Genomic DNA, 21,254 nt, shown 5'->3' on the forward strand with positions numbered 1-21,254 from the left:
GAAAATATTTGTCTTCAGTTCGATAAGCTTACAATTGAGTTCAATTTAAGCTATAAAGTTTAAAATGGAATTAATTTGTTTACCATCCAATTCAATTGTAAGATTAAAGACGTTTTATAATGGTAGCGATTTAATTTCTGGCAGACCGAATGTCCATGGCATGTTTAACTTAATCGAAAATGGATTTATCGACTTGCAAAAAAATACAATTTGCTTACTAAGACTATTTTCGGAATAACAATAAGCCGTTCTAGAAATATTCGCTGCTGCAGAGTGGACTTTGGAATCTTATATTGGCTTACAAACAAGCAAGTGTGAATTTTTTAAATACAATAAACAGGGGAACTTAAAAGCTGACTGGCAACGTATATCGGCCAATGCAGAGAAAATGGCTAATATCCGGATTACACATCGATCGCTGTTCGAGTTTTGACCTTGTCTGGAACACGACTGTTCATAAAGACTGTAAACATTTGTTTTATGTTCTACAATTATTAATTATTCAAAAAGAAGTTTATTAGCACTGCTGTGGTAATAATGTGCCTTAGTACGCTTACAGAAATTATTACAGCTATTTGAACCAAGAGAAGAAATCAGACGCATTCCGTCGCATAGCTAGAATTATACCACCTGACCTATTGATGATCTCTGCGCTAAAGTCAAGATTCGGCGGATTAAATTCGAAATCAGACGCATTCCGCAGTATAACTGGAATTATACCACCTTAGCGTTTGATGATCTCTGAGCAAAAGCCCAGATTCAGTGGATTAAATTCGAAATCAGTAGCATTTCGTCGCACAACTGGAAATGTACCACCTTGAATTTTGGTGATCTCTGGGCAAAAGTCCAAATTCAGCGGATTACATTCGGCTATAAGTGGCCCGGTGTTTTTACATTGACGGATTAACGGTGTAAAACAAACATTTACCTGTTTAAAAAACGTAAATATTAAAAAAATATGGATCTTTTTACGGCTATTTCAAATGGAAAAGTGCGACATATCACTCAGTTGTTACAAGAAAGTGATGGCAGTTTAGAGGCACGTTTGTACGACGGAAAAACGCCCTTAATTTATACAGTATGTGACGGAAATGAGGACGTTAGAACACACGTTGTGCGCATGCTCCTACGTAAAGGCGCTGACGTTAACGCTCGGGACAAAAGCGGACGTACAGCGTTAATGTACGCGACCATGGACGTTGACAAAATTGACCTTGTGCGGGTGTTATCACGTTGCAAATTGTGTGACGTCAACGCTCAAGACAAGGACGGTAACACGGCTATTATTCATGCCGTTATGTGTGCAAATTCGTCAGCAATTAGAATTCTTGTGAATGCTACTGCAACTAAATCCTCTATGGATCTAGAACTTCGGAATAAACACGGATTGACAGCCTTGGATGCCGCAGTAAAGCTGCAAATGACGGAATGTTGCAGAATATTAGTTTGTGAAGGAGGGGCCGACAAAAAACGCGTCTCTAATCAAACCGGTCTTAAACGTCTTATGGAAGATGAAAATCTTCTAAATCGAACGAACAATCCTCATTCTAGAAATCCATCAAGGACCGCCCTTGTAAACCGGTTATTGGCTTCTCCAATACCGGAAGACAAACAATTTGAAGGCTCGTACATGTCACGTGACACTACTCCGAATTATGTTGACGATTTTCCGGAGCGACATACATTGCTCAATAATTTGTCTCGTTCTAATAGCCTGCACCGTTCAAACAGCAATTTGTACAAACGCAGACCGGAAGCGGGCAGTAGACAATCAATTAACTCAATAGGAAGTGATTTATTTAGCCTTTTAGACTCTCAGAAAAATCTGAAACGTGTGCTTACGCCGATATCTGGCCGACATATGAATGTTACCCCGGAAACTACCGAGGATAAATCTATGGGGCGAACGAGGCTACCAAGTATTCCGAGCGGAAGAAAACTATACCTTGTGCAACAAAATAACAAACTTGACCATTTGTAGCGTAGCAAATCTAAGATCGATGTTATCTGAAGTCATAGTTTCGTCATAAGTGCTATTGATATTTTTTGTTCTGTTTACATGAAATATTTCATTTAAAATAAAAATAGTTTTGATCTATTACAATACGTCATAAATGCTACCTCGGAAGGCAATATTTTGCTTCAAACGAAGACTTAAAACAAAGATTACTTTACTATTTATTCATCATATTAATGCACCATTCAATTGTAACCACGGTCGCCAGTTCCGGGGTACACAGGGGATAACCGGGAAAATGGGCTGTGTTTTTACCTTCCACGTGGTCCCGCAGTGCCGGGTGAATGCGGTGGTTTTGTCTTTGCGCCAATTAAAGCGGGGAATGGGCTGTACCTAGGGTCCCTGGGTGCTGGGGCATTTGGCGGGGATAAACCATCTATTCGTCCCCGCAAGGCGGGGATTTTACTCGGGCTTGGCTGGACCGAAAGTCAAAGTCCCCGCTACTCCCCGGACCTGGGGGCCGTGGTTACAAATGAATGGTGCATAAATGAAAAATGGCGCAGTATACGCCGCTTACATAGCCCTGCCTTCAGTCTTTTACAAGATTTTGATTGAGAGTTACGTTTCTTAAAACACTTCGACAAACCTATTCACAAAACGCGCCTGATATCAAAACGTTATCTGAGAAACAAGTTTGTCGAAGTGTTTGAGAAAAGTGATCACCTAATCTTACTCCTGTTATTAAACGAAGGCGGGGCTCTTTAGGGAGCATAGACTGCCTATTGTTTAGGCGGCATAGACTGCCTATTGTTTAGGCGGCATAGACTGCCTTTTGTTCAGGTGGCAAAGACTGCCTTTTGTTCAGGTGGCATAGACTGCCTATTGTTTTGGCGGCATATACTGCCTATCGTTTAGGCGGCATAGACTGCCTATTGTTTAGGCGGCATAGACTGCCTATTGTTTAGGCGGAATAGACTGCCTTTTGTTCAGGTGGCAAAGACTGCCTTTTGTTCAGGTGGCATAGACTGCCTATTGTTCAGGTGGCAAAGACTGCCTTTTGTTCAGGTGGCATAGACTGCCTATTGTTTTGGTGACATATACTGCCTTTTGTTTAGGTGGCATATACTGCCTTTTGTTCAGGTGGCATGGACTGCCGTTTGTTTCATTTAAAATGGTGAAGAAAAAGAAATTATCTTTGTTTTAAAGCTGATCTCTCACAGTTATACCATTTTTACAACTTGTTTACTTTTTTCCTTGGAAAGAGCTTTTTTGGCGTAAATAGCTTCAAACCAATGATAAAAGATTGCTGACATAAGATCAGATTGCAGATTTTCATATCTCCGTTCGAAAATTAATGTTTTATGGCTAAAACCGTTACTAACGGTTTAAGGAAAATGCATAAAACATCAATTTTTGAACTTAAATATAAAAATTTGCGCTCTTATTTTTGTCAGCTGTCTTGTATAATTGGTTTCCATAGATTTTCGCAAAAATTGGCTCGTTCCAAGACAAAAAAAATAAAAAGTTGTTAAAACGTTCAATCTGTGAGAGTGTAGCTTTAAATCATCTTTCGAAGCAAAATTTTGTCTTCCGACGTAGCGTTTGTGACGTAATTTATCACGCGGTATACATGTCACGGTACCGATACCTACACATGTGGTGAGGAGGTGTGTAAGCGGTCCGGTAGCTCAGTCGGTAGAGCACTCGCCCTGATAGCGAGGGGTCCCGGGTTCGAGCCCCGGTCTGGCTGCACACTTTTCTCACCCTGTGACATTTGGCGCCCAACGAGGGACCGTGGCAGCACTGTTTGGCAGCATAATGCGCTCTCAGTGTTAATTATGTGCATTCCTTAGCACTGGTGTTCCTCAAATTCGAGGACGAATTTCCAGTTTGCGGGGAAGTATGTCACGGTACCGATACCTACACATGTGGTCAGGAGATGTGTAAGCGGTCCGGTAGCTCAGTCGGTAGAGCACTCGCCCTGATAGCGAGGGGTCCCGGGTTCGAGCCCCGGTCTGGCTGCACACTTTTCTCACCCTGTGACATACACACACTGAATATGCGTTTTAGGATATTCGAATATTTCATCAGACAATTGTAAATCTCTCTATGCATACATTAAAACCCACAGCCAATGTTTTGTCTTTCCAAAAGCGCGGGAGGCTAGTTTTTGAATTCGAAGACTTATTTCAAAACGCATTTCTATATATACGCATTGGAGCATGACATTTCTTCATACAGATTCATGAGTTAAGGAAATAATTGACAGATCTACAAGTAGGAGAGGATTAGAGTAAAATTCACACATAGTGTCCTGTCTATATAAAGTGATCTCTTTGGTGTGAGCCTCTCTCCTCCGAACATGCGGGGCTTTGTTACCGTTAGCAAAAGTCCCCCGTGTCCATGCCTCTCCCACCCCGCTACCACATTTCCAAAAGATATGTAAGGGCCCATCTCTAACAAGAGAGAACGACTAGTTTACATATCGGATGGTTCTAAACATTTACCTGATTCTCTATTTCATTTCTGCCTTACTTTATGTGTCACGGGATTAAAACCAAAGGTGACTGTTGTTTAGTTTCCTATTAAAGATTGGCCGAAAGAGCGGTCAACGTTTTGAGGCGGAATAATCGGAGTCGTGAAAAGTACATTGATTAAGAAATGTGGTCATATTTGTCATCAAGATTAGGTGTAGGAGAAGGTCGAACATTGATTTATTTCTATTGTTATAAATGCAGAATCAACAGGGTGGCGATGATGATGATTATGTTGACGATGACGACGACGAGAATGACGACGACGACGATGACGATGATGGATGCTGATCAAGATGATGATGACGATGATGCTGCTGCTGCTGCCCATTGATAATGATGATGATGATGGTGGTGGTGTTGGTGTTGGTGTTGGTGACGATGATGATGATGATTATGTTGATGTTTCTGCTGCTGCTGCTGATGATGATGATGATGATGATGGTGATGGTGGTGGTGGTGGTGGTGGTGGTGGTGGTGGTGATGATGATGATGATGATGATGATGATGATGATGATGATGATGATGATGATGATGATGATGATGATGAACCATTATCTAGAAAACACAATTGACAACATGGATCAGACTGTCAGACAGGTGTCATCTTACGTACTAAGGCTTTCGAGAAAAAACCGCACCAACGTCTCAACTCAAGTTATAACATAATGGAGTACGTACTAACATGGACAGTTGGACAAGCAGCTTCATGGAGGGCCGCAGTTACCACGTGAACCTTGAAGGGGGTATATCTACAAAGGCACCAGTACGATCCGGAGCGTCACAGGTCCACTGCTTTTCCTTAAGTAATTCAATGACTTGAATGATCTATTTTTTAACCAAACGAAAGTCTCTTTGTAGATGACTGTGTGCTCTATCGACACATCAAATCTGAGGAAGATGACCATACACTTCAAGAATACATGGATGGCCTCAAATACTCAGTCCAATATTGTACCTATTTTAAACTTTATGCTTTTATTTCCAGGTCACCAGCTCTTTGTTATGTTTTGATATGTTATTTATGTTTACTGTTCGTGTCGGAAAGTAGCTCATTGGACTAATGTTTCTTGTTGACATATAACCGATATTAATTAAATCGTGTACCCTGTATTTTGATCGTAACGAAGTGCCCCGATTGCTTGAAAGCCGTTATTACAAAGCCGGTTTGACTGAGTACATCAATCGCCTCTTAACAATGACGACTTTCACAAATCCATCTCAACTTTTGCCATTAGGTAAGCATTTCTGTAATGTGTACTTATTTATCGTGTTCCTAACTATTGAAAAAAGCGATTGAAAGTAAAATAGTTCACATGTTTTGATATTAAACAAGATTTTGTTCTTGGTTTGATTGAAAAAAATGCAACCTGTTCATCTAGATCAATAAGGGGCTTATAACAAACTATTCAAACTCTTGCACATTTAAGAACATACTTTTTTAAATCAATTATTATGTCATATAAATTGATGATTACTCTTTTTTTATAATATCCTGACTGAAATAAAACTGGAATGGATGTTTTTAGTCCTGACCATATAAGCCTGAATATAGTGTTTTAGCTAAAGCGGAATGGAAGGGCGGCCCGCCCTGCCCTTTTTTTACCCCGCCCCATTGCCCCTTTTTACACGCACTGTCATATTTTTCCCGCCCCCTTGCGCCCTTCTGGCCATTCAGATCGTTGTTTATCACCCTTTAAGTATTTCATTGGTCAATGTCGCCATTTCCTAATCTGTCACAGATCAGTGCGTGCTAAGGCACACGACCGTCATCACCCGAGTCTGATTAACGGTAATTCACGCTTATAATCAGGGTGCTAATTGCTGTCCATTATGACACATTATTCCTTGTCTGAGGCGTCAAAGTTGTACTTCTAAATGTCGATCTTTGATGCCGATGTTGTTACAATTTAATTAATTTAGCCACTTATAATCGTTAATCTCTTAATCACATAATTCGGTCGTCTATCATCCAATTATCGAAACGTCCCATGTTAACCAATCAGAGAAGACACTGGTCAAATGATAAAAAGTTTGTTAAATTGCGATAGAAAAAGCAAAGAAATGATGAAAAATGTTGTCAAGCATTAGTAAACAATTGATACTTGCAGTGTAAAAACAAGGCACACTTTTTAGAACATTGTTTCGTTTGAAGCAGACAGTCATTGAAAAACAGACGGTGGCGCTAAGAAAATCAAATTCTTGACTTCATGACCAATATTTGATAGTATTTATGTTGAATATTCAAAATGAAAATTTGTTTTGTAATCTCAAAACTGTCTTATTTGCTTTATATAGCGCTTACTTACAGTATTTTCCTCATTTGTACTATGTTTAAAAGTAGAAGATTCGGCGAGTCACCGCCATTTTGTTATAACATTTTTTGGAGTTTATTTCTCGATTTTTAAGTTCTATTATTAAGTATTAGTGAGTTTTTCATGAAGGATAGAGATTTTAAATGTCATTTTGTTTTAAAATTTCAGCATATTGAAATGTATTTAACCAAAGACAAATAAACAACAGCAAAGCTGAATGTGACATTCGTACCCTATCCTGATCGTACCAAACAAGATTCGGCCCCTGCACTTAAATGTTTTTAACAGCTCATATATATATTCTGATTGTTTCAAATGGTATTTTTTTTAAATGTCTTATTTTTTATTTTAGACAATTTTTGGAGGTCAATTATACATTGCAAAAAGGAGACTATAGTCAAGTACACTTTTGAAAAAGAACACTTTTTTTTAACATTCCATCTAGTAAAAGCAATCAAAGTAAATGTTAATTTAATTATGTTTGTGGCATGTCACAATATTTATCTCAAGTTTTACCATAAGTATCTCTTCTCCTTAAAGTCTACCCACTTCTCCCTAATTTGACTGGTGGGAGAAGTGACATCTCCCCAAAAAATCAGACAACAACCCGAGATGGTAAAGAAAGTGTCTGAAGTGAAAATGAACAAGAAAGAAAAATTCTGTAGGGATATTACTGCAATGTGTGCATGAACTTGCATGTACTTTGATAAGGTACATGGTTGTTTTACAACAATACAAAGCTAATATTGTGCGCATTATTTTCCCATTTAAGAAAGCACCATGCCCCTATTTTGGACCACCCTGCCCTTTTTTGGCCCACCCTGCCCTTTTTAATTACTGGCTAAAACACTACTGAATATATGTTACATGAAAATATTTTAATAGTTTGTTGTTAGATTAAAAGATATGAACTGTGACACATCTGACTAAATATATATACGTGTTCTAAACATAACCTATATTTTATGTTAGTGCTAACTGATATTTTTATTTCAGAGTTGGTGGACAAATGTATTGGGTCTCGGATTCACATTATCATGAAAAATGACAAGGAGATTGTAGGGATTCTACTCGGGTTTGACGATTATGTCAGTATCCTTTTGTGAAGATATGAGCATATATGTTCATTTAGGACATTCATATATCAGATATTTCCAATGCAGTTGGTCTACTGTCCCTAAACTATTAGTTATAACTACGGTAACCTAGAACCATCAATAGGGCATCAGTCACACAAATTGGCAACAATAAACAATGTTGCCAATGGAATTATTGGACTTTTCTGCTTACTATCTGTATATGTTTAGTATTATTTCAAATGTAATGCACAATTTATATCCTGTATTCTATAAGTTCATATTAAATCTTATTGACTGACATCATGGTCAACTTATTTTTGTTAGAATATTTTGTGTGTATCTGGTTAATGGTATTTGTAAATAGCTTTTGGCTGTACTGGCTTTTAAATGAGCATTTAAAAAGATACAGGCAAAAACCGTTTATAATAAATAATAGTAAAATTATATAGTGAAAAAAATATTTCTGAAATTCAGCCTGGTAAAATTTTGTATGGACTTGTGAAACTTTCAAGATTACAAACGCCACAGGTGTAATTGCTGTTTTGTTTAACTTGTCTTCCCCTACTTGTTATAAGTTTAACATTACCTAGAACGCACTGAATTTAGACTTGAAAGAAAATTGCCACTAATCAATATGCTCCTTAACCAACCAAAGATATGGTATTGGAGGACGTTATAGAGTTGTGAGTATATTTTAATCAGTTTTATATAGTGATGTTCCGATGATTGATTATAATTGAAAATCGATTGGTTGGGCCTGAAATCAGAGACAATCGATTGTATTTGGTTATAATCGATCATCGAAAAAAAAATTGAAAAAAACATAAGTAAGAAGAAGAAGAAGAAAGTGTTCAGACGTTATCTTTAACAAAATGGCAGATGAAAGCCACAATGAGCAAGTAAAAATGAACTATTTTTTATACAACACTTAATTACTTCAATCATAGACGTAACATATATGCATATAGTGATTAAGAGTTTAATAATGTGCATGAATAAAACTTCACTTTAGGTTTTATCTAGTATTTAAAAAAAACGATTGTACTATGATAGATAATCGGTTACTTCAGTCGGTTACTTGAGTGGAACCGATTATCGATTGTAAAATTGGAACTGATTCCCAACACTAGTTTTATACCTTGCCAGTAACACTTTTATACAGTTGTTTTATGTTAAGTTTCACTGTTGCAATAAATAGTGTGAATAGTTAAAAAGAGTGCATAAGACAACTGAATTATTATTAAACAGGTACATTCATTGGTTTGGTTTAAGTTTGCCAAAATGTTAATTGATTGGTCAATATTTATCCAGTTATTACTGTTGACCAGTAATTAGTCAAAAGATAATATCTTTCATCTTCATCATTTCATAAAGACACAAAATCAGGAATTTTACCATTTATACACAAGTGCACACATGTATATCAGGGCCCACAACTCTGGCTGTAACAATTGAGTGATTTCTTAATTAAAAAAATAATACTGACAAAATGACATAATCTGGATAAACATTCTTGTTCTGTTTATTTAAAATGAATATCATGATTACAATTTGTGACTATATATGCTGATTAAATGCAAAAAGAAAACAAGTTACCAGTATGTTTCAAACATATTATCTTGGAATTTACACAATGACCTGGCATTGGCCATTTATAAATTTATCTATAATAGTTATTGCACCAACTACTGGAAATTATACTCAAGTGCAAAGATAATTTAAAAGCAAGGGTTGATGGTGAAGTTACCTTTGTGTACCAAAACCTCTGTTCTGCTATATATTTGTTTCCATTCTGATAGGAGAATTAATGTATTGACAAAAACACTGTACAAACATGCATCATACCTTTTGTTTCCCATTTTTAGTGAGAGTACACCAGAAGGCAGAAGAGTGACGAAGCTCGATCAGATCTTACTCAATGGCAACAACATTACTATGGTCAGTGGCATTGTTTTATCTTTTCATGTATGATTTTATCACATGACCTTCCATGTTACGAATGTACCGGTAATGAAACAATTACATGTTTTCTAGTATTTCACCAATGTGATTTTTTATGAATTGAAATTATATTTAGCCCTTAGTAATGTGTCCAACTTTTTACAAAAAAACGATTTAAACCTTGGATGTTTTTTTTTATTTCTCGCTATTTAAGAGAACATTGGGAAGACCTTTAAGGCTCGGATTACAACTATTCCCAAACTCATTTTGTAACTTTTCGTATCAAATAGCAAATTTAAATTATATATGACATTACTAACCTATTCAGTAAAATGATTGAAAAAGTGAGTTTTTATCAAATTCAGAAAACTCATTTGATAAATTCTTAATTGAATGACTAAATACTCATTTGATATTCAGTCATCTTACATGTATTGTACAAGTTATTGCAATGTTAAAAAACACAAAACTTTTTCCAGAAGGTTAGAAACTCACAGTTTCACAGTTAAACTACTGAATGGCAGTGAAGCACTTAGAATAATAGTCTTGTTTGTGATTTTTTCATTACAGTTGGTGCCAGGAGGGGAAGGACCAGAGTCTTGATCCATATGCCTTTTTTCTGGAAGAAATCATGTGCTTTGAGCAATTAGTGCTGAGCTGTTTCATGGCAGTAAAATATTGCTGTTAAATATCAACTTTATAAAATGTAAAAATTTTCGACTATAAAATTCCTCAACAAAATTGAAGATTAAATTATATTTTGTTGAATGTAAATTAGGTCCAATCGTGTAAACACCGGCATCTAACAAATATTTTTTTTATGATTGCAGATTTCTTGGTTTTCAATTTTGTTGAAAACTTACAAAATAACGAATTCTCTTAACTTGAAAGTGCTGTTTTATGAACTATATGGCAAAGTGCAAGATGGACTAAATTCCATATGAATATAGATACTGTAATGTCTGTCATGTGCCATGCCCTCTACTTTTCTTTAAAGTTTCGCAATCTCAAGCTGGCAGCTGGACAGTGTTCTTGTTTAAAAAAAATAATCACTGTATCATGCTATTTTGTATTCTTATTTTCATTTTGTTTAATTAACTACCATCAAGTTCAGAATATTGTAATATGTTACAAATTAGAATGGTTTATGTAATTAAAACAGGAATTATAAGTTTTTGGCATAACATTTTTTTCTCTCCAAGAAATGCCTTTGACAATGTGTTTGTTTTTTCATTAAAAATCATGTCTGTAAATGATTAAACTTATCATCCATCTATATCATTTGTGTACATAGTTAATGTTGTATCTTTAAGGAATAAATATAAAGATAATGTATTTACTTTTTCTATCTACAAAGTAAATGTTGACCCATATTGAAGAGTCATCCTGCAAGCAAAGTTTTATCCTGATAATGAAATTAATCTTATTATGGGCCCCATCTTATTTTATGACTGTTTTTTTTAATCAATATACATGTATCTTAAAGTTGTGTTTGTCAGTACATTTAACATCGTTTATTTTATTTTGCAAGCAAAATGATTATTTATCTTATCACCAACATAATGTCTCGCGTCATTGAAATTGATCTGATGTTCACTGTATAACTCGTAACTTAATCGCTGCCTGCCAGCCATATCCAATCCGAAACCATGGTTCACTTGTAAACAACTGTTAATTATATAACCAGGCTTTTTTTATTTCCAATTTTTAATCAACACGCAAGAAAAAAACCTTGGAAGCAATAATTATTTATGTAAGAGTTAAGAAGTGCCCCTATAAAAAAAAAAATTATCGATGTAATATCCTGATTAATGTCCTAAGACGTTATACCAGAAAAAGTTATTTCAGAAATTAGGTCCCTGGATTTATACCAGCTTGGTCTGCATATATATCTCCCTGTTACTGATCAAACAATCAAGAGTTATTTATAGACTTTGAATATGTCGTGATACATATTTTGTGTGGCCAATCATGCTTTGGACCAATGAGAAGGTTATACAATTGTTTGTTGTACACACGTTGATAATATGGCCCCTATATGTCTCTTCAACCTCTCAGAATTTATATGTATGGTTTACATTGTCAGAATTCTTCATGTTTATCTTGGCTTCAAGTGGATTGCGAAGTAATTTCAATTTTTTCAATTGTATTAACATTTTTTTCTGACTGATACTGCCACCTATCGTTAGCATTGTTATCAGTTGAGCCATCTACGGCTAACATTGATTAAGGTCTCAATTGATACTGCCACCTATGGTAAGCATTAGTTCCAATCTCAACTGAAACTGCCAGTTATGGCTAGCATTATTTTCAGTCTCAACTGATTCTGCCACCAATGGCTAGCATCGATTCCAGTCTCAACTGGTACTGCCACCTATAGCTAGCATTGATTCCAGTCTCAACTGATACTGCCACCTATGGCTCGCATCGCTTCCAGTCTCAACTGGTACTGCCACCTATGGCTAGCATTATTTTTAGTCTCAACTGGTACTGCCACCTATGGCTAGCATTATTTTTAGTCTCAACTGGTACTGCCACCTATAGCTAGCATCGATTCCAGTCTCAGCTGGTACTGCCACCTATAGCTAGCATCGCTTCCAGTCTCAACTGGTACTGCCACCTATGGCTAGCATTATTTTTAGTATCAACTGGTACTGCCACCTATGGCTAGCATAGCTTCCAGTCTCAACTGGTACTGCCACCTATGGCTAGCATCGACTCCAGTCTTAACTGGTACTGCATTGACTCCAGTCTCAACTGATACTGCCACCTATGGATAGCATAGACTCCAGTCTCAACTGATACTGCCACCTATGGCAAGCATCGATTCCAGTCTCAACTGATACTGCCACCTATGGCTAGCATTGATTCCAGTCTCAATTGATACTTCCACCTATGGCTAGCATTGATTCCAGTCTCAACTGATACTGCCACCTATGGCTAGCATTAATTCCAGTCTCAAACAAGAGCTAAGAATAAAAGTAAAAGACAACAACAAATTTCTTGCACATTTTATTTATATGAGAGAATGTGATCTAACACACTATAGTCACCAGACGTAATCGAAATTAAAGCTTTTCAGATGATAACAGATATATATAACAAATAAATATACACGAGTTATTTGATATACATGTTGAATATGTATGAAGGGCTAAATAATTTGAAGAATAACATGAGGAAAATTAATATAAACGGACATACTAGCATGTGTTGGCAAGTATTAAGTTGACATACAAGCCGGCAAATTACATTGCAGTCTGCAATATGTCTTTATGTGATAAAAGCAGCATTTTTTTTATTATAAAATACAATCATATCTGAACTATTTTAATAAGCCTGTGTGCTTAAAATTTTGATAGAATAGTGGAACTAAGCAAGCCATTACATCAATTCGAAACTTCTTAAAACTTTGTAATATTGTTAGTCATATTTTTTTCAAATAGCCTGTTATACATAAATTATTTTGTGTAAAAAGCTGGTATTTTACTTTTTCGCGTACTCATTTTATATTGAATATTAGTACAGAAAATATAAAAGAAGAGAAAACTAAATTAGCACCTCTAAACATAGAAAAAATCTAACAAAGAATTGTTAATATACTATTCAAATTTTGCCACGTATCACCTGCAACTATTTTGGTAAGATAATATTCATCTTTTTTAAGAAACTGAGCTTCATTAGACAATCATTTCCACACTTGATGGTCTGTATGTGAAAAACGTTAGTATGAAGTTGTGAATAATCATAGTGTTTATCTCCCTTTGTTAAACATGTGTAACACTGATGGCTCCCCTTTGAATGTGGGTTCAGTATATTGTCTATTACTATGCTTTGGATAAAAAAAATACCAATAAAAATTCATGCCAGTAGAGCATAGGCCCCCTTGGGCTTCTTGTTATATTTGTCATACAGGACCAAATGGCACTGAAAATAAGGTAAACCAAAAAGTTTTTTAACTATTTCATGTATCTTAGTTGTGGTCCTTGGGATCATCCAATGATACTCACATAGAAAAGATTGTAGTAAAATTTCTTCAGATCCTTATCATGTTATTCTTTACAAAAGAAACACATAAGTCCAAACAGTCTATAATCTAAAGTCAGAATAAGACATTTAATATAGTATAGTAGCCAGTATTTTAATAGTTTCAATAGCCGAAATTACTCCCAAAAAGTGATTACTTTATGAGGATAACGTTAGTTTCAGATCTGCAGGTAATCTTAAGCAAAATTTGAGTAGAATAATATCATTTTTCTTCATATAAGAATATCACTTGGTAGTAATTTTTGTTATTTCAAAATGATCAATATCTCATGTTTTCTTTCATACAGGAAAGAGACTTCTTTTTAACTATTCTTTAAAAGATCAATCATCGTTCTTCATAATACTAACGCATTTCCAAAAAATATTTTGGCAAATGATATGATAAATACTTCTTCCTTAGTTACAAGTACGCACCAAATATTCTCTAGAAAATATATTGCTAAAAATAAAATATACCCGCAGTTTTGTACCAGTCAATTCTGTTGCTCGTTATGTTAAAAAGAGCGAAATACATACATGTAATTATAAACACAATTTAAAAGAAGTCCCTAAATAATATTTATGAGATAACAAAGCAAAATGATATACAATCAAAATCAATTCCAACAGTAACAGTGGTTCACAATAGTTATTGAGTCAGCTCTGAGAAACAGTCTTAAAACTCAAAACGTTAGTTTGGTAAACTAGAGCAACGCATGGAGCCCCAAAACTTGTCTGTTGATGCTTTTTCAATCAAAGAAGGGATATAACTCAACAATTTTTAAATTAAGAGTAATGAGCCTTGTTTTACAAATGTATATTTTCTATGGCAGCATAATTACAAATTTTCATTTGAAATATTTTGAATGTTTTTTAAGTTATGCCAAAAGCTGATTATTTTGCTGATGCCAACAACAATTCTAACAGATACCAGGGCTATGAGAATACCTCAGCTTTTTTTCTTAAAAAAAAAATCGAACAGACGCACTTTAAATCTCTTCAAACTCTCATAATTGATCAACAACTACGATTATTGTAAAGCACTAGCACACTATTTCTGTTGTAAGAATACAAGCCCATAAATGTCTGTTAAGGCATTTAACTGTTCCTTTCAAAGTCATGCCATTCCTTTAAATTATGCAATGTCACTCTAACATGACTTTGAATGACTAGCTCATGTAAATCTGATCAAAATTAAAAATTTAACAATCAAGGATGATAACATTCAAAATTAATCCTGATTACATGATCAAGAGATTTCAATTTCAGTCTGTCGTACAGATGATAAGATGGGTTTTTTCGCTGGACTATTGCATTATCAATAGTAAGAAATACCTTGAAATGGTTATACATGGCTTTGAAAAACGTTTCAACAGGTATACAAGCCTGCTTTGGGTTAGAATCTCATATGCAAACTAAATTTCAAAGATTGGGATCATCCCTCTGACCGTTTGTCCATCTTTCCTTAGACTATTATAGGATGAATGATCTGATTCATTATTGTTATCAAAATGTAAGAAAAAGTATAATTACAACAAAAATTTCAACATTTTAACGAAGAGTGAGAACAAATGTATACAAAATGTATATTTACACAGATCTGTTTACAAAACTACACAACAATGACAAGAACAATAAATTAAAAGCACCAGAATTACGCTTTGGGGTCACAATAGATGTGAAGTTTACATACATGTCAAATTTCTTCATTTATGCATTAATTCACAAAAGACAGGAATACAAAATTCAACAGCTGAGGTGAGTTTCTGATAAATTTATTTTTTATACTAAAATGTCATTATTATCTAAATTCTACATGGCGGTCTTGGTCAGAGTTATATGTATAATAGTGTGTGTATACCACGTCATAAATTACGTCATATATACTACATGGGAAGGCAACATTTTGCATAAAATATAGACTTAAAACAAAGATAACTTTTCTTTTACTGCATCAATTTAAATAAAACAATGGGCAGTCTATGCCACTTAAAGAGCCCCGGCTTTGTTTTATTACTGAAGTTTGATTAAGTGATTATTTTACACTTCAACAAACCTGTTTCAAATATGATGTTTTGACAGTGCTCTGTCTATCAGACGACTGTATTGTGAATTTTTCGAAGTGTTTGAAGAAACTAAACTCTCGATCAAACTCTGATAAAAACCGAAGGCAGTGCTATGTAAGAGGCGTAGACTGCCCTATGTTTCATCTAAAATGGTGAAGAAATAGTGAAGTTATTTTTGTTTTAAGTCTTCATTCGAAGCAAAACATTGCCTTCCGACGTAGCACGTGGTATAAACACACTGTATAAGGCAGCGCCTGAAACCAGCAAATTTTGAAAGGTCAAAACCTTAGTTTTTCCTTAAAAGTACATGTAATTGAAAGGGACAGCTTTGGCATTTCTCAGCCACTTTTGGTTTAAAGAGGCAAGTGTGCAAATCCATCCAGAATCTGTCCATTTATTTTTATCATGAAACTTATACAAGTATTCATTAACAGAAGATAGCTCATTCATTCTGTTCCAGCACATAATACATAAATAAACATTTATTCACATACACATAATTTGATCAAATATACAATGTATAACGATGAAGATACACTATATTTATTGACTTAAAAAACAACAACATGTCATGAATTTATAATATGGAAATATGGATGTTTTGTTATTTCAGAAGCATACATATCTCTTATTTTTTCTTATGTCCACTAACCAGCTCACACAGCTGTTAAATATCATTAATTTTGAAAATGAAATAAATCAAAATATTCAAATGGTGTTACTTAAAAAGTATTACTTTTATTCCTCCAAATTAAAGAGCAAGATTAAAAAAAAATTATTCCTCCAAATTTGAGAGCAAAACTGATATTTTTTACTCCTCCAAATTGGAGAGCAAGACTGATATCTTTATTCCCTCCAAATTGAAGAGCATTAGTTGACAATACAGAAGTAAAAGGTAAATTATTCATACCATTTTTTTCCGAACCTTTAAAAAAATAATTATTAAATTACACTAATCATACATCATTCACCTTATTCTGAGATTGCAATTAAATAAAAATAATCCAATTGCTTTAACTGTAAGTTCTGTACAAAACCTGGTCACATACGTATTTGTACCATTATCAAATACAATACAATGATAACATAATAAATTTATGTTCACAGTTGCCTCCACAGTGGCAGAAATAAACTATATTTATTTTTTCCTAGCCTATTAGACTATATATACAGAAGATTAAATACATGTCTGTGTGAACATAATTATCGAAGATGTAAAAGCATGGCAGTGCTGTCCAAGCAAAGCAAGTGATTTCACACGAGGGAAATTCTATCCAATGAAAACATTTCCTGAATTTTCTTCGTTTTCTTCATTCTCTGGTGTTGCCTTAATCGTGCTTCCTCGACGCTTTTTGCTGATATGAAATAATGTCAAGTCATAAAACATACAAGCGATGGAAAAATCATACCAAACCTTAGGCCCAAAACATTAAAATTTGTTTGCTAATTTTATTGCTAAAAGCATTGGATCATTTTTTTTGTGATATTTTTTTAATGTTATACTTCATGAAGTTATGGCTTAGAATAATTTACACACTGAGACCCTTGCCATTTTATCAGGGTATAATTTCCCAATTTTCCCATGAATTAAACTACCAATGATTTATCACAAAAAAGGGCAGGGACAAAATTGATGGTCTGAGAGAGTTTGTCTGCTGGCAAAGAAAGAATAAGGGTTGGGCTGAATTTTTTTCGGCAGATTGGGAAACAGTAAAGAACAATTTTTTTCGTTATATTATGATAGCTATTTCAGAATTTCGGAATTTAAATTTCAACGGTATGTCCTATTTAGATAAAATAGCATTACAATGACCAGATTATAAAAAGGAAAATAGTGTGGGCCATCATTCTGGTAATGAGATCTTAATTCACATGACCCTCATGATAATCAAATCATTTCCAAGTTGGTAATGATTGTATCCATTTTATCCATTTATGTAAAAAAATAATCATCTTTTCATTCAGATTAGACTATTTTTAAGGAAAAAAGGAAAGATTTCTCCAAATATCTTCGAGGAACTCTTATTCACTTATATAGGATTTGTTTACCTCCTAAAAGGAAAATATTCCATTTTGTTACAAGAAATTAGGACAACCGCATAGATTAGCTGCATTTTTCCATTCACTCACTTTAAAATCATTATAGGAATGTTAATGAGGATTCCGTTAATTTCTTTTTTTCCCCATTCCCTCACTTATGAGGCCCTGAGAGTTGTTTAATCCATATTCATTTCATTACTCAATTAATAGTTTAATTTAAACTCAGTATAGAAATGTCATTGGGGCCTCTGGAATTGTGCCATTCAGTACATGGACCTTTAAAGGTGCATTTCAAAGTAAAAAATCTGTGTACAAAGGTTTCATCAGATATGGAAGGAAAACCATCTCTAGAACATTTGCCTTTAAAGCTGCACTCTCACAGATTGACAGGTTTTTAGATTTTGTCTCAGAATCGACTAGTTTTGGTATAAATGCCTTCAATTCAGTCATATAGGATAACACACAATAAAACAGATCTCAATAGTTTAGGAAACTGCGGAAAAAATCATTTTTCTTATAGGGTTAGTAACACTTTTCGCTATAAAACATAAATTCTTGAACGCAAAGTTGAAAAACTGATTTTTTTTTTGTCAACAGTCTTGTATCACTGGTTTCTAGACATTTATGCAAAAATTGTCTAATTTCAATTAAAAAAATAAAAAAGTCAAAATGGTCAATCTGTGAGAGTGCAGCAGTCAAAGCAAGAAATATAGTATAAACCTTGGATTAAAAATGATTAAAAAAAAAATCATACTTAAATTTAGTTTTTGATGAATCTTTATCGTTCATGAATAAAACTTTAGTGAGATATCACTTGCATCTTTCTTTAAGATTGTAAAACGTTAGACAACAAACACGAACATCCAATCCAAATGGTCACTAATCAGTAACATAATTATCAACATTTAACGTCATGTTACAACATACATGTACACACATTATAAAACACTAAAAAGAGGTAATAGCATTCAAACTTTGAAAATGGAGTTAATTCACATATAAAAAGCGCTCTTGATAAAATGTGATTACAATGAAAGATTGCTTGTAAAATATTGATATACATAACATCAAAATATCAACAATACTTGGGATAAAACATTTACATATTATAGAGATGACCTAGGACCCTGCCTAGCAACCATTGCTATGACAACAAAATGATGTTTTTGTTATGACGTTTTTGTTATAAACTTAGCTAAATATCATACTTGATGGGCAGTAATGTTGAACCAACTGTTAACATAACAATGTCTATATAATCATTGCCCTTGAATGCCTTTCATCACCTTGACAATGACCTTTGACCTTTTGACCTAATTAATCTTCATAATCAAGGTTAAAACATAAAGTAGGTCAACAAAGGTCAAACATTCAGTAACCTTTTGACCTATGCTTCTGTATCGTCCCCGTCATGACCTTTGAGACGTAGTCGGGCAAAGTCTTCGAAGATAAAGTCATCGTCACGATACTCATAACCCTCCTCGCTGGAAAATAAAATAAAATAAATCAAAATATAATGAGATATATGATTGGTCAATTGCAATGTTTTGACCTATAAACAAATTCATAAGGTCATAATTGATCTCATATTACGGTAAACACAATACATTGATTTTAAGCTAATAATTATTATGTGAAAATTATATAAAAAAAAATCATTGATGACTACATTGACTTTTTTCTTAACTTGCTCTTATGCCAGTAAATGACAATGCTACTTTAAAATTCATCCTTAAAAATCACGCCTGCATATTTTCAAAATATGAAAATAACAATATCAAATGTAAATCTGAATGTTAACAACATGTTAATTATAAAATGTGAATGGGATAGCATACTGTGACATTCTGGGACACCATTAACATACACATATATCAAAATACACTCTTATCTGTCAATATTAACTGAATAGCAAAAATAATATAAAAAAATCTTGAAACTTCTTAAGCTTAATAGGCTTTAGAAGTTTAGTTCAATTAACCAATATACATACATTTGATTTTGACCAATACATAAGGTTTTTATTGGTGATTTTCATAACGATAATTTAAAGATACCTAGAGCTGTCACAGGAAAGACAAATACTCCCAATGCCGCCTGAACACAGGATTTAAACTCTTTCTTTGAAAAGAGGTCTTAACTCCGAGGTTTTTGTACACTGCATTTCCACCCATCATGCTTGACCAAATAATGTTGCATAATTAAAATCCATTGAGTAATTTAGAAGTTACGCTACTGACAAGAAAAGTGTTCAGTGCACTTCCTCTCATTGTGCTTTACCATTGTACGAAGTTTAATTAAATTCCATCCAGTAGTTTTCAAGTTATGCTCCAGACAAGGAAAAATAAAAAAGGGCAATAACTCTGTGATTAGTTGAAACAGAGTTATGTTCTTGTATACTGCACATCCTCTCATGTTGTTTTACCATCGTATCCAGTTTCATTCAATTCCATCCAGTAATGTTCAAGTTATTTTTAGTTATATTAAGTAAATCTCCGGACAAGAAAAAGTAATCAAGGCCAATAACTCTGTAATTAGCTTAAATAGAGTTATGGTTCTTGTACACTGCAGTTCCTCTTACTAAATTCTATTATCGAATGACCCATCGATCAACCACAGGGTGACTTCAATAAACCCCTTCTAACTTTGTATATAGATAGATTAAGGTCTAAAAACTCTCAAAGAAGTAAACATTACACAAATTATATCAAAACAAAAATAGTGAGCTTAATTTGATTATAAAGTTGAGTAATTTGTGCCAAAATCACATTTCAAAGCACTTGCCAGCAACTTACTATAATACTTATTAACCAAAAAGCACTGCAGGGAGACTTCAACACTCATCTGTTTTTGTTATTGTGTTTTTTAACAAGGGGTTTAACTCAACATTTCAATAAGCCCTGCTATGAGCATGCTTTATCATTGTCACTGGTAATATGAGTACAAAGATTCATGTATCTTGTTTAATACCATACTTAAGTAATGGCCAAGGGTTGAGTTTTGCAAAACTTTCTGACAATCAATGGGATTTATTGAAGCCATAGTAAGGGGCATAAGTCAATAACTATTTAATGCCACAGTTATGGGCCTTACCATACACTTTTAGATAAGCATGCCCAAATCGTTTAACTGTTGCTTGCCATCACATTTTTGAAAAAGCCCTTCTATTTACATCCTCAAGAATTTGAGCAAGCCCAGAAAGCATTTTGCAAGTTCAGGTCTTATGTGCATGTACTAATTTAACCAATTCAGGGTTTGTCGGCTTGTGATTTTACCGTTTCAGGACTTGTGATAAT

The 21,254-nt window shown here is 34.2% G+C and overlaps 3 protein-coding genes and 2 non-coding genes across 9 annotated transcripts in view; 4 read left to right on the top strand and 1 right to left on the bottom strand.

The window, feature by feature from the left end:
* Positions 1-57: 57 nt before the first annotated feature.
* Positions 58-2,321, top strand: LOC128219009 (ankyrin repeat domain-containing protein 33B-like). The gene has a single exon (XM_052926820.1). The coding sequence runs from the start codon at positions 959-961 to the stop codon at positions 1,979-1,981; it is 1,023 nt and encodes a 340-aa protein (XP_052782780.1). The 5' UTR covers positions 58-958; the 3' UTR covers positions 1,982-2,321.
* Positions 2,322-3,634: 1,313 nt separating this feature from the next.
* Trnas-uga (transfer RNA serine (anticodon UGA)) lies at positions 3,635-3,707 on the top strand. The gene has a single exon. It is a non-coding gene; the product is annotated as a tRNA-Ser (tRNA).
* Positions 3,708-3,906: 199 nt separating this feature from the next.
* On the top strand, positions 3,907-3,979 carry Trnas-uga (transfer RNA serine (anticodon UGA)). The gene has a single exon. It is a non-coding gene; the product is annotated as a tRNA-Ser (tRNA).
* Positions 3,980-5,676: 1,697 nt separating this feature from the next.
* LOC128219023 (U6 snRNA-associated Sm-like protein LSm5) lies at positions 5,677-11,159 on the top strand. The gene is made up of 5 exons (XM_052926835.1): positions 5,677-5,729; positions 7,803-7,898; positions 8,541-8,568; positions 9,751-9,823; positions 10,397-11,159. Exons 1-5 carry the CDS (start codon positions 5,690-5,692, stop codon positions 10,427-10,429), a joined length of 270 nt encoding a protein of 89 aa, XP_052782795.1. The 5' UTR covers positions 5,677-5,689; the 3' UTR covers positions 10,430-11,159.
* Positions 11,160-12,825: 1,666 nt separating this feature from the next.
* The window catches only part of LOC128219001 (beta-arrestin-1-like), a 99,941-nt gene continuing 91,512 nt past the window's right edge, over positions 12,826-21,254 (bottom strand). For 4 of the 5 annotated variants that reach the window (XM_052926800.1, XM_052926796.1, XM_052926798.1 and 1 more), the window contains one exon: positions 12,826-19,442. In XM_052926800.1, the coding sequence (XP_052782760.1) occupies positions 19,346-19,442 (97 nt within the window). In that variant the 3' untranslated portion in view covers positions 12,826-19,345. The remainder of the gene's footprint in view (positions 19,443-21,254) is intronic. The other variant, XM_052926799.1, reaches the window with a different exon arrangement.

This window comes from Mya arenaria, chromosome 15, assembly GCF_026914265.1.
Source record: "Mya arenaria isolate MELC-2E11 chromosome 15, ASM2691426v1".
In the NCBI taxonomy this organism is placed as follows: domain Eukaryota; kingdom Metazoa; phylum Mollusca; class Bivalvia; order Myida; family Myidae; genus Mya; species Mya arenaria.

Bases quoted from the DNA above. Each gene is read 5' to 3' on its own strand.
- LOC128219023 (XM_052926835.1), top strand. From the start codon at position 5,690: ATGACGACTTTCACAAATCCATCTCAACTTTTGCCATTAG. The intron at 7,899-8,540 runs GTATCCTTTTGT...AACCAACCAAAG, and splicing joins CGGGTTTGACGATTATGTCA to ATATGGTATTGGAGGACGTT. The intron at 9,824-10,396 runs GTCAGTGGCATT...TTTTCATTACAG, and splicing joins ATGGCAACAACATTACTATG to TTGGTGCCAGGAGGGGAAGG.
- LOC128219009 (XM_052926820.1), top strand. From the start codon at position 959: ATGGATCTTTTTACGGCTATTTCAAATGGAAAAGTGCGACATATCACT.